Here is a 12,424-nt window from a genome sequence, read left to right as displayed (position 1 = left end):
AGGTTCTGCCTCACTTCAAGTCCCCGGGAATGGAGCTGGCTCTCTATGGACTGAGATCTCTGAATCCATGAGCCCCCCAAGTCAACTTTCCCTCCTCTAACTGTTCTTATCTTTTAGTCACAACAGCAAAAACGCTGACTAAGACAGATCCCAAGACCCAGTGAGAGAAAAGCAAAACCAAACAACCAAACCCCGACTCCTGTGTGATCAGTTGACCCTTCTCCGTGATTCTTGCCCATTCTTCCTCCTCTAGTGCTGCTGGAACACTGGTTTGCTTTGGGTTTGGTCCTGGATCCCCTGATCCTTTTTAAATCATAGCCTTTCCCTGGGGGATCTCATTTGAACCTGTGGCTTTCAACAGCGACTGGACGCTGATGAATTCCAAGTTTTCATCTCGAGCTCCAGATTTTATTCACCACTGCCAGCTTGGCATCTCCCCTGGGACTGTTCAAAGTGCAGCTCTTGTTTCTCCTCCACTCCCCATTTCCCACGAGTGTTAGGACTAAGGACTAGAACCTCAGATGTGGTACATCAGCTGCCATCCAGATGTTCAACTCAAATCTTAGGAAAACCTGTTAGTTATTTTTCTCTCACCAGCATCGAATCCCAAAACAACTCCTGTGGGTTCAATTTCAAATGCCTCCTGGATTTGCCTATTTCCACCCATGCCATCTTTTCTTTATGCTGCCGTGGTATGAATGTGACCCAAGTTCATAGGTTGGACACTAAATCCCTAAGTCCCTAGGCTAATGGAATTTAGGCAGGAACTTCAGGGGATAATTATGATTATGTGAAGTCATGAGGGTTGGAACCCTATGATGGGGCTTGTGACTTCCTAAGAAGGAAAAGAAACTGGAGCTGGCACCTGATCAGTTTCATTTCTAATGTCCTCTGCCACGTTATGATGCAGCAGGAAGGCCCTCACCAGATGTCCACACTGTGTTCCTAGCCTCCAGAACCTTGGCTAAATGAACTTCTGCTAATTATAAATCATCCAGGCTGTGCCACTCAGTTATAGCCACAGAAAATGGACTAGGTCACATGGCTTCCAATGGGTCCTACCAACACTTCTTCCTCCCTCAACCTGACCTCTAGTGACAGCCAAGAGGATTCTTCAAAAATGTTGATCAGTTCAAATCACTGCCTTTCTTGGAGCCCTTTAGGATTCCCACCAGCACCCAGCAGACCCCAGCCTTCGGTGTTCCTTGGAGCAGGCTCTCTGTCTCCTGTCTTGCCGTCTTGCTTCACCCATCAACTGCTCCCCTGGCCAGGGTGGCTCCTGCCTCAAGACTGGGCTAGTTCGCTTTCCCTTTGATCAGGCATTTCACCTTGGGTCCTCATCGGGCTGTGACCTTCTGCAATACACATTTCAACTCAAATACCACATCTGGAGGAGCACATGACTGGCCTCCCAGCACGGCCTCAGCCTTCCCCACCATGCCTCGTCCCTCTGTGTCTTCCCATGGGAACCGTGGGCTTGGTCAACTTCGGTCCATCTCTGGCCGTTAGAATTTAAGTACAAAGAAGATAGGGACCTACAGTCTTGGGTACTACTGTTTCCTGCAGCTGGGGCAATCCTCCACATATGTCAAAGAAAACTGAGTTTGGAATTCTAACAGGAGAACCAGGTTCTTTTGTGTCCTACACAATATTGCAACTAATGGAAGAATCTATGTGAAAACACCATTTAATTTGAAAAGTGTAGGCATAGGTTGAGATGCACATAATTATTTCCTGTGCTCTTTGCATTTCATTCTGAGCATATTATATAGTTCTGTATAGTTTCATGTTTATGCAAACATGAGGCTTTAGGAGGAATTTCATATCCATGAGCACACCCTTATTCAATATTCTATGGTATGTAAATATCCTAAATGTCTTATCTAAAAAACTCCTAGAGTAAATTTCCCAAGATCCCAAGAACATTCAAGTAACTGTGAGAGGAAAACCCTAAGAATAACAGCTTTTGAAGACACATCCACAGTTAATAAAACTGTAGTCATGAATCCTAATTTTGAATTTGGTGAAGATGTGGGGGGTGCTTTGATTCTGTCAGCGCACCACTGATGACACAGGCAGTAGGGGACACCTGTGCTCGTGCACTATAGTATTAAATATGAGGATGCATGACTTTAACATTTTGAAATCAACTCCATGTTACTAAATCCAAAATGACCTTTTTGTCCCCATATAAAAATAGAGTAGCGTATCTGTGATTTACATTTGCAGGGAGAAAAACATGGCAATTATGGAATACTTGACACTTTGATTTTGGAGCAGAGACACCTTTTCTCCCGAAAGTGGTGACTATCAGAAGCAGAGACAGTGAAAGCAGAATGGCTAGTTTTCTAATTCTTTTGTGCTGGACTTACTTTATTCGCATCAGTTGATAAAGAACTTTGAATCTTTCATGAGCTTGTCCTTTGCATTCACAGCAGCATCAATGAGCTTCATCAGAATGTGAAATGCAGTCTCCATGGCATCCTGGAGACTGGCAGGGACCCCAGCACCATCAAACCTTTTCAGGGGGCGACTTCTGGGCTTTTGGATCTCTGTGGGGTCACTGACATAGATTAGCTTGTTATGATCTGAAGCCATGTCACTGCTTCCCAGGTGCCCCCAGCCAGGCAGGTCAGTGGATGGCTTCCTCAGCAGGGCCGCTAACGCGGGTGTTGCTCAACTTTCTTATGCAGAGGAAACTTCTGGAGGGTATATTTCACCATTTGATTTTTCCACTGTGATGGTGTAAATAATCTTTTGTGTACATTTAATCATTAAAAGAATCTGTGCTTGATTAACTGCTGTAACTTTATTTTATTTTCATCCTTTAGAATAAAATGCCTTTCTACAAAAAATAAACAGTTGCTGGGTTTTTTTTGACACTTGTGTGAACTCCTAACATTTCCAATACTTAAGTCCTTCACTAGGCATCAAGACATGGCAGTGATTTTAGACAGAGTCCCTCCTCCCCAATCCCTTGGTCTTAGACCTGTGAGTGTTGATTTCTCCTTAAAGGAGGCAGAGTCCAGATCCAAACAGAGCCTGCACTGCAGTCTTTCAAAAGATGCCGTGATCTTTCTAACTGAAGGACTTACTAAGGACTTACTAGCAAAGTTTACAGACTCGACTCGAGGATTGCTGACATATTTCTCCTGGAATTGATTTTCATTCCTCATTTAAAAGGACCCATAAATTGCACCATATTGAAACATTTTGCCCTGGGATTTCTCAATGAGGCATAACATCTGAGCTTTGTGAGAATTTAAGGGATCTATGTGATGCAACGTGGTGCACCCTGTTAAAGCTATTCTTGAACTTCTTTCTGATGCATTGAAACGGCAATATGAGAACTGGCTGAATATTAGTTTCTTCTGCTCTTTTTTTCTCCTTGTGCAAAAGGGTCAAAGTTTAGTAGCACAAACCTAGAATAGGTCCAAGAGTGTTTTATGTGGGCTTCCTGATCTTCCTGTGGGCTACTTCTCTCTGCCATGATGTTCAGCCTCATCTTGAGCCCTGAGGAATGGAGCCAGCTGCCCATGCACTAAGACCTCTGAAGCTAGAAAACAAGGAGCTGGGATGTAGGTCCCTGGTACAGAGCTTGACCAGTGCAGAACTGGAAGGGGGTGATCCTGAGTGCAGGCTGTCATGCCTGCCCAGCCCTGGCCCCAGAACCCACCCATCCAGGTGATCCTGTGTTCTCCCAGTTCTACCACTCCTATAGTGAAGAGCTACACCAGAATACCATGAGGACGACTTTCCATGGGGCATCAAAGGGAGAAGGAAATGGTGACAATGTAATTTTCCAAAAGGAGAATTTTCATAATCAGTCTTAAGCTGTAAGATTTACTGTGACCTATGGAGTTAAGTCCAATTAACTGGAGGATTTGACAACACACTGGTTTGTTGACATTGTGCAATGCCATGTGGCTTCTTCAGAAAGTGATCTTGGTAGTATTGGTAGTATTGGTGGGGGCTGGGGATGTGGCTCAAGTGGTAGCACGCTCGCCTGGCATGCGTGCGGCCGGGTTCTCTCTCTCTCTCTCTCTCTCTCTCTCTCTCTCTCTCAAAAAGAAAGTATTGGTGGAAACATTAGACAAACCCTTGAAAATGTCTGTGAACTGGATTTAATTTCCCTTGCAGACAAGGTTCACGATACCCTTGTGGAAATGGTGATGAGGAGATGATATTGAAGACCAACATGAATGAGGTTGTTGCACAAATTGATGCATAAAATAAACTGGAGAAATCTTAACACAGGTGATATCAAGAACTAAAGTGCCAAACCTATCCTTGTTTAAATAAAATATTACAAACGCCACTTCCAGATAAAACTGGGATGTGTGGGGTAGTCACCTAACATGCACTTGTTTACCAAAAATAGAGGAGAGTCTTAACTTTTGCTTTTGGATTTAAGTCAAGGTTCTCTATAGAAATTGTGTAATGTCAGTGAGGAGATTCAGTGCTGCTTTTCTTGCTTAGTAATTTTAAAGAAATTGAAGAGTTTCAGTATGATTTGTTTTCCTTTTTAATCTGCATTCCTAAGACCACTTAAGGCATTCCTCTATGTATTTGCTATCACAGTTGTTCAAAAAGTAAGATATTTAATTATGTTCAATTCAAAATGTTCCTGTTTTGTATGGATCACTAGCTCTGCTTTCCTGAAGTCTTTTTGTTTTTTGTTGCAATTGTTATTTAAAGAACCAAATACGTATTGCATGGAAACATTATGACCTTTTCCTCTTAGTTTAAATAAACTCTAAGGCAACTAGAAAAATACCTACCATGCAAATGAGTTGTGTAACGCATTTAGAATATCACCTGCTCTCACATTAGGATAAAGACGATGCATTCATCATGCCCAACCATGGTCACACCAGGACCACCTGCTTGTTTTGAAGTAAGTTTGTAGAGATTAAAACAATTTTGCATCCAAGGGCAGAAAGGAAGTGACGGGCTCACTGAACTCCGTGCTGCTTGCAGGACCCAGGTGTTCACGAAGTCTCTGTGCCTCACTGCCCGGGGCTTTCACTGGAATGTCCATGCTCTCATATTCAACCCACAGGATGGTTCCATGCTAAGGGATACCATGTAGAACATTCTAATTTCTTTAAAAGATGGCATACAAATTGAAGGTGTTTTATTCTCTCTCTATTAAAAAAGCAAACCAGTTACTTCTACCTGGGCAATATCAATTTTGACTACCTGGATGGTAAGGAAATAAGGTTCTCGTTTTGCTCTGAATCCAGCTCTCATCAATTCCTCAGAGTCTACTACACACTCCAGAGAGAGACGCTCACGGCTGTCCCAGGCCTGACAGAGCCATCGGTCACACACAGCACTCAGGAAGGGGCTCTCGCTTTGCCCGCAGAATGAGAAACGCCAGATAAACATCACAACTCACAGAGGTGAGCACCTTCAGCCCCACGGTGGTTTCAATTCTTCTGCAACACCTGGGTTTTCCCTCGTAGTCAAAGTCACGATACTGTTTAGGGCAGGAGTGCAACTCTGAGGAGCCCTCAACTGACATTCTTCATCTTCACCCCAACTCTTATAGAACAAATAGATAGCCACTTGATTCAATGTTTAGAATGATGGTAATGTTTAGAAATTATTTTCCAGGAAAAAGATGAAATTTGAAGAAAAGACAGTATAAACTTTGGAAAGTGTTCAAAATCCCTAGAAATTTCCAAGAGTATTAACTCTTTGTAGTCCACTCTAGGGTGGAAGAGGAGTGGATTACCCAGCCCACCTCCCCTTTACATTTCTCTCCAAGGGCAACAGAAAGTGGAGCTTTGGAAGAAGGCAGGGAGCTATTCAAAATGACAGCCTCTCAACCTCTTGGGAGCGTCAACTCATTCTGAGTTGAACTCCATGCTAAGAAGCTGCCAATACAGAACACTAAATTGGGTGGTATTGATTTATCCAGTGACCGAAACACATCATTTTCTGACTGTGCAGCATGTGCCCTCCTGATTGAAGGACCTAAAAGAATGTTACTGTCTGCCATACTTACTACGGATGCAGCCAGGGAGATGGGCAGGGAGTGGCATGTGGGATCCCAGGGAAACAGCACATGGAACCCCAGACCTCAGGGACTATTCCTCTCTCTGAAGGCCACATAGCTTGGCAATGGTCAGTTCTTGCTTCCTTAAATCTATCAAATTTTATCTTATTGATATTTTTCAACCAAGATAATACCTTATTCCTATTTAGTTTCATGTTGTTCTGGAAAAAAAGCACACATATTTATTCTCATTCTAAGAACATATTTTATGAACTCTTAACAAGAAAGGACTTGACTTCAGCTACTGACCTCACTAGGACTCCATTCTAGGCATTAATCTCTGGAAGCAAACTCCCAACTTTTGAGACCAAGCATGCTTTGGTTGTCAAATTATTTTATTAAACATAGATTTCACATAGATTCTGATTTTCACATTTCACATAGATTCTAATTTTATTGAAGCACTTCTCTTCCTTATTTAAAAAGAATCGGCTTCTTTTTAAAACGAGTGAATGTACACCTTTCTAGTATCTCATGACCATCCTCTAAAGACCCATGCACCTGAGACACCACAGTCCTGGAACTACTGAAGTCAAAGTGTGGCCTGTCTGACCTCTTGGGCTCCTCTGCTCGCTAGGAGAAGGGTGCCACCTGCTTTGTCTGCTCCAAATGTCTTCAGAGAAATAAAATGAGTTAGTGAGGTCAGTAGCCTGAGTTATTGCTTTTGTCAAAACTGCTGATACCATTAGGTTATATAATCTGTCTACGTGGAATTTCAGTTCTCTGTAGCCTTGAGGCTATTTTGAAGCAGATTCTGGGGGTGATGGAAACGAAAGTTGAATACGTCTTTCAGGAGAAAGACGATCCCTCTCTATTGTTTGGACATGACAACCATCTCTTCTACAGCACTTGAACTTTAGGGCATGTGGTACAGGGGCACCAACTATAAACACCAAGTGCTGCTTGTTGACACTGCAGAATTTTCTAGAACCCAGAAGTAAAACACTCACTGAACGTAAATGTCTAAAGAAAAATTTGACAACAGTTCCAAGTTAACAACTGTCTATAGCTCTTAATGTTGCAGCCACAATTTAACATACATTAAGAACAAAGAATTAAGCTTCAGGTACTGAATGCCCTTGCTGTGCAGGAGGGTCTTAAGACAAAACACAGTGTAATCAAACGGAGGCATGGTATTTGCCAATAATACCAGTGAGAAAGCATGTTCCCAGTCAGACCCAGTGCCTAGACCCATACCTGACACAACTCTGTGCTCAATAAATGTTTGCTAAACAAATGAATCAATATCCCTGTTTCAGAAAAGCCGTCCACCTCCTATCCATCAGTCCACGCACAAACAAAAGTCCAGTACCAACATTAGAGGGACTTGGTTTTGGTTCTTCCCACCTTGATACATTCTGATGAAGTTGTAGGAATGGATTCATTTTATACAATTCACACAGTCATTAAGCACCTGCTACAAGCAAAACTCGGCTAACAGCAGAGGTAAGGTGACAGGTGCTCACAGAGGAAAGGAACACAGGTCATAGTCATTGTGATTGTCACCTCTACTGAGTGGGATTATGTGATACACAAATCCCCAAAACCCAGAACTGTCCATAGGGCTGTCAGTGACGAGTCCTCATCACGACTGTCCCCATGCAGACCTGCCCTTCCCATTCCCACCATTCCTGGCTGCACCACCCCTCACCCCACATCCCCCAATGGTCTTCAGAGGTCACTTTTGTAATGTCTCATCGCGGTCAATACATCCCCTGACGTACATTGCTATACATCTCCTCCGACCATTGCCTTGGTCCTGCTGCCAAGCTGCAGCCCCCAGCTCCTCACCAAGGCCTCCTCCCAATGGCAGTCTCCTCTCTCAGATGTCCACCACTTCGTCCAGTGTGGGCAGCAGGTGCCAGACACCTGCTGTGTGGGTGCAATGGAACCAGGACGCTCCTATTTCTGTTGGGGCAGGTCTTGCAGCAAACTCGAAGCAGCAGTGAGGTCTTAACAAGATTATTACTATTTGAATGTCCCCAGGCACCTGTGGGTGACAGCAGTTGACAGGTGTGTGCCTGTGATGCTGGGTCACTGGGTCTGCGGCTGCTCATTTGTTATGACTCCCCAGGCCCTAAGCCCAGGGCTGTGCATGGGCAATCAGCTACTCTGGTACCTTTCTGACGCTTGTGAACGAGTATGCTTCATACTCAGTATTGGCGGTGACAGCATCATTACAATAATGCCAAGATCATGCGGACAGAGAATGAAAAGCCATCTTACCTGTTGGCGCTTCTCGAATTCCAGCTTGATGCGGGACTTGATACAGTTACACGTGTCCTGGTACGTCTGCTGCAGAGCTAGTTCCATGAGGTGCTTGTGGTAGGCGCCGGCCAGGTTCCCACAGATGAAGATGATCACGTTGGCCAGGATCTGCAGGGATGGAAAGAGTCACTCAATAGGCGAGGCCCCTAACTCCTGACAGAAAGAAAGCAAAATGCAGCTGACTGTGGTCTTCAGCAAACAACTAATGGGGTTCGTCTGGCCAGTTTCCAAGCCAACATTCTTACTGGCTCAACAGACAGCACCAGTCCCACTGAGGACTCTATCCCTTCCTGAATCATAGTCAGGGATCCTGCCTGCTGACGGACAGACAGCCTTGCAGGCCCTGCCTTGAGGCCTGGAGGAGGCCTGTGTGTTGCAGGCCACCCTCTTGGGCCTCAGCAGGAGGAGGACATGCCGGTCTGTCCCAGAGCTGCGCTGTCCAACCTGCGCCTGTTGCTAAGTGCTGGCGAGTTCATGGCTGTCACATGGCATCGTGGTGACACGTACAGGCCTGCAGGACTGATACTCACTCTTTTGTTTGCGGAGGAACAAGGGAGACTCTCAACACATATAACCTGTTACTCTTTTGATGACAAAACAATTTGTGTTCACAACAATTTGGGAGGAAAACAGAAAAACATAAAGCAAATGTGAAAAGAACCTTAGCTGTCCTATGGAGGAAAAACACCCTGCTGTCCGTGTAGCCGTGTCCGTCTACCTCACGTCCTTCGGTATTCTCAAAATGAATGCTGTGCTTGGTTTGGTCAAGGACCCTATCCTGTTTCAAAAGGCCAGATTTTGTTCCAAATAGGGTTTGGTGTTTTGCTTTCCTAGTTTAATAATCTAATCACAATTTTTCTGAGACTACGTAATTTCTGTGAAAACAGGATTTTGAGTACTTAGAAAATGTTCAGCTTTACGACTCTAGCATCATTTAGCTAAGTTCCTATGGCTCAGTCGACATTCGGTGCATCATGCTGTAGATGTCAAACTCATCCCCAGCAACGCTGAGGGACAGCCCTGACCTTACCAGCACACAGTGACAGAGGCCAGTGGGTCAGCACAGATCTGCCCCAGGCATCTCTCGTCTTGCCAAATGCACACAGCTCTGGCTTCCTCTTCCATCTTTCTGTAGACCCAATTCCTTAGCACACACTGAGTCAAAGTGACGTTTATGTTAAGTTCTTGATATACACGACACACTCACTCTCAGGAAATATTCCTCCTGTCCCCCCAGCAGGGGTGACAGTGGTATTTTCAGTGTGTGCTCTTCTTGTGTCGCACACGGTAGCACAGATGAAGCTCTCCCGTGTCAGGGCTGGCCTCAGGTTACCCGTGGGATAGTCAAACAGCCTGGACAAGACTGCCCCACGTCGACACAGTCATGATTCTGACCCCAGACAGGGGCTCATGGCTAGAATAACAAGGCAGGAGCTCTGCTTCCAAAGGTCCTCTACTCACAAGAATCTCCCCAGCACAGATCAAGTCCCCAACCCAGTGGACAGGGGCAGGCGGGGCAGCCCTTGGCCTTGGCCTTCCGGGTTCCCTATGCAGGGACTTCCTGAGAGCTTGGCTGTCCTCGCTCTGTAGAGTGGGCTCTCCTTCCCAGCGGGAGCAGGAGGAGGCCATCTGATGGGGTGACCAGGAAGTAGGATGCAGTCCTTCTTGCCCTTCTCAGGGTCCTCCTCCCTGAAGAGGGTGGTCAGCTTCAGGAGCCCTGTCCTCAGCCAAGGGCCCCTCACTCTGTGCTGGGGAAGGCCTTCATTGGGGGCAGGAAAGTGGGGCATGCTAGCAAGACCTCGTCCTCTGCACAGTTGTAACTGCCATGAGGGCACAGTTTTCTTCACCTGCCCAGTGCTTCACCCACCTCATCCTAGGTTCTGGACAGCAGAAGGGGGATATTGATTATGAGCTCCTGAATCCCAGGGGAACGCATTTGGAGGGTGGAGGAGACAAAGCTGGACAGAGCTATAAGTGGAAAGGCAGATGAGCCTCTCTTATGAAATGCAGACACCCTAGACAGGTGGGCCAAGAACCATGCAGACTAGAAGGGCCCTGGGTGCTGTCCTAGGAAACTCCTGCATCTCACAGATACTTGGGATTGAGGAGCTCCTACATCTCACGTCCTCACACCTCACCTCCAAATGTCCTTTTATGTACCCCCAACGACCTTTCATCATGGATGATGAAATAGTACCTTTGGGTCTTGCCCTGGGTGCTGTGTGAGGTGCATGCACACACGTGGTGTATATGCAACCATCTCTGTGTGGTTTGTGTGGGATCACATGTATGATCTCTATGCTTGAGTGCCACCTGTGGCTTGTCATGGGATGAGCATGTGACACATGTGCTCTTTGTAGGAGGCACGTGTGCAGCAGCTCAGGGCTTTGAAGCAAGGCAACAGCCTTTGGTGTGTCTTCCACACGTTTCCAAACCACAGGGCTCTCTCCTCACTGCCATGCACTGACGCGCTGCTTCAGCGAATGCCACTCCTAGAGCAGGTGAGAAATCCCGGCTTCTTATTCAAGGGGTCCTCTGCCAGGTGAACAGAGGTTCATGGTGGTACCGTGTCCACGGAACAACATGGAGTGCTGGATACAGTTTCTGCAAAATGACTATCTGGCTTGCTGGAGATTCTTCTGACCTTGTCATTGCTGGACTTGCTTGAAGAACAGTGCACCCAAGATTGCAGTGCTCAGACCTAGAAAACACCAGCTCCTTCCTTACTAGGTGCAGCCGAAGTAGTAAAACGGCTTACTGGTTATCCATCAGGGTTCCATTTTTCTTTCTCAAAAAAATAAAAATAACTCAAAAATAAGAACTAGGTATAAGCACAGGAGCTGAATGAAGCCGTCACCCGTCCCCTGGCTGCCAGCATGGAGTATGAATGGAGCACTCATAACCATCCTCAGTGCAGAGCCCGGTGCTGGGATGGCAAGAACTGCCTGTCCCTGTTCCCCCTGGAAACCCTCTGATTAACTACTTCCTCTCCGTTCTCTTGGCTGGACTGGGAAGAATGGACTCCTGTCAAGCTGATGGGATGCCCTGCTGCAGTCCTGCTGCGGGGGCATTAGGAGGGATGTGGCCATTCTGCATGAACATCAGCCTCAAGCTCTGGGCTCCATCCCGAGCCCAGAGGTTTGCATCTCACATGACCAGCTCCCTAGTCAGACTGAAGTCGGGGCATCACGCTCAGAGCCCATGTGGCTGAGTGGACAAATGCTGCTTGTCTATTAAGAAGTTCCTCCACATTCTAAAAGCAAAGATTGTGCAAAGCCAGAGACGGCTGTCTAGAGAAGTGTGGCCTCTTTGTCTGTCTTTTGTCCAGGGCTCTAGACCAACATGTTACAGCTGGAGATTTGCCCTGTCACGCGACTTGGGGAAAACCTTGGGGCCATTCATTCTGAGTGCCACAAGCTTCCAACAACATGGAATTTCAGCCCTTTCTGGTGACAGATAATTGGATAGAATATATTCGCTGATTTATTGTTGTTTTCAAAGAAAAATGTTTAAGAAACAAATAAGAGCTTTAATTCCCAATAAAATATGGGATTTCTTTTCTGATGGAAAACAAAATTATTAACATTAATCTGATTCCTAGTCTTATTCTACATTACTGTACTCTGAGGTTAACAGAATCGACCCTGGTATTTTAATAATGACATATACTTAAATATATATTGATGTCCTAAAGTATTTTTCTTTCAAAATGGTGCATTCATATGATTTTATGTGAAACCTGGGGCACAGAGGAAGTGATATTAGATTTTCTTTTCTTTTCTTGGTTGTTCAAAACATTACACAGCTCTTGACATATCATATTTCATACATTAGATTCAAGTGGGTTATGAACTCCCATTTTTACCCCAAATACAGATTGCAGAATCACATCGGTTACACATCCACATTTTCTTTTCAACAGTAGTATCAAAGCATTTTGTTTTCTAGAAGGCTTAAGGAGACCCTATGACAAAAAAAAATCTTATTTTCAAAATGTTGGATTTGTTTGATAACATCATACTGCCTTGATATCTTCTTTTATCTCATTGCTCCATTTACCTATCCTCACATCTTCCAGGAAACAGGAGTGGG

General features: G+C 45.3%; 1 protein-coding gene across 2 annotated transcripts in view; it reads right to left on the bottom strand.

Moving 5' to 3' along the window:
• Adcy2 (adenylate cyclase 2) overlaps positions 1 to 12,424 on the bottom strand; it is a 375,018-nt gene that overhangs the window by 161,316 nt on the left and 201,278 nt on the right. For both annotated transcript variants that reach the window (XM_026397066.2, XM_077799966.1), the window contains exon 4: positions 8,291 to 8,440. In XM_026397066.2, coding sequence (XP_026252851.1) covers positions 8,291 to 8,440 — 150 coding nt within the window. The remainder of the gene's footprint in view (positions 1 to 8,290; positions 8,441 to 12,424) is intronic.

This window comes from Urocitellus parryii, chromosome 1 (assembly GCF_045843805.1).
Source record: "Urocitellus parryii isolate mUroPar1 chromosome 1, mUroPar1.hap1, whole genome shotgun sequence".
Lineage (NCBI taxonomy): Eukaryota > Metazoa > Chordata > Mammalia > Rodentia > Sciuridae > Urocitellus > Urocitellus parryii.
This window is presented reverse-complemented; position numbering and strand designations above follow the sequence as displayed.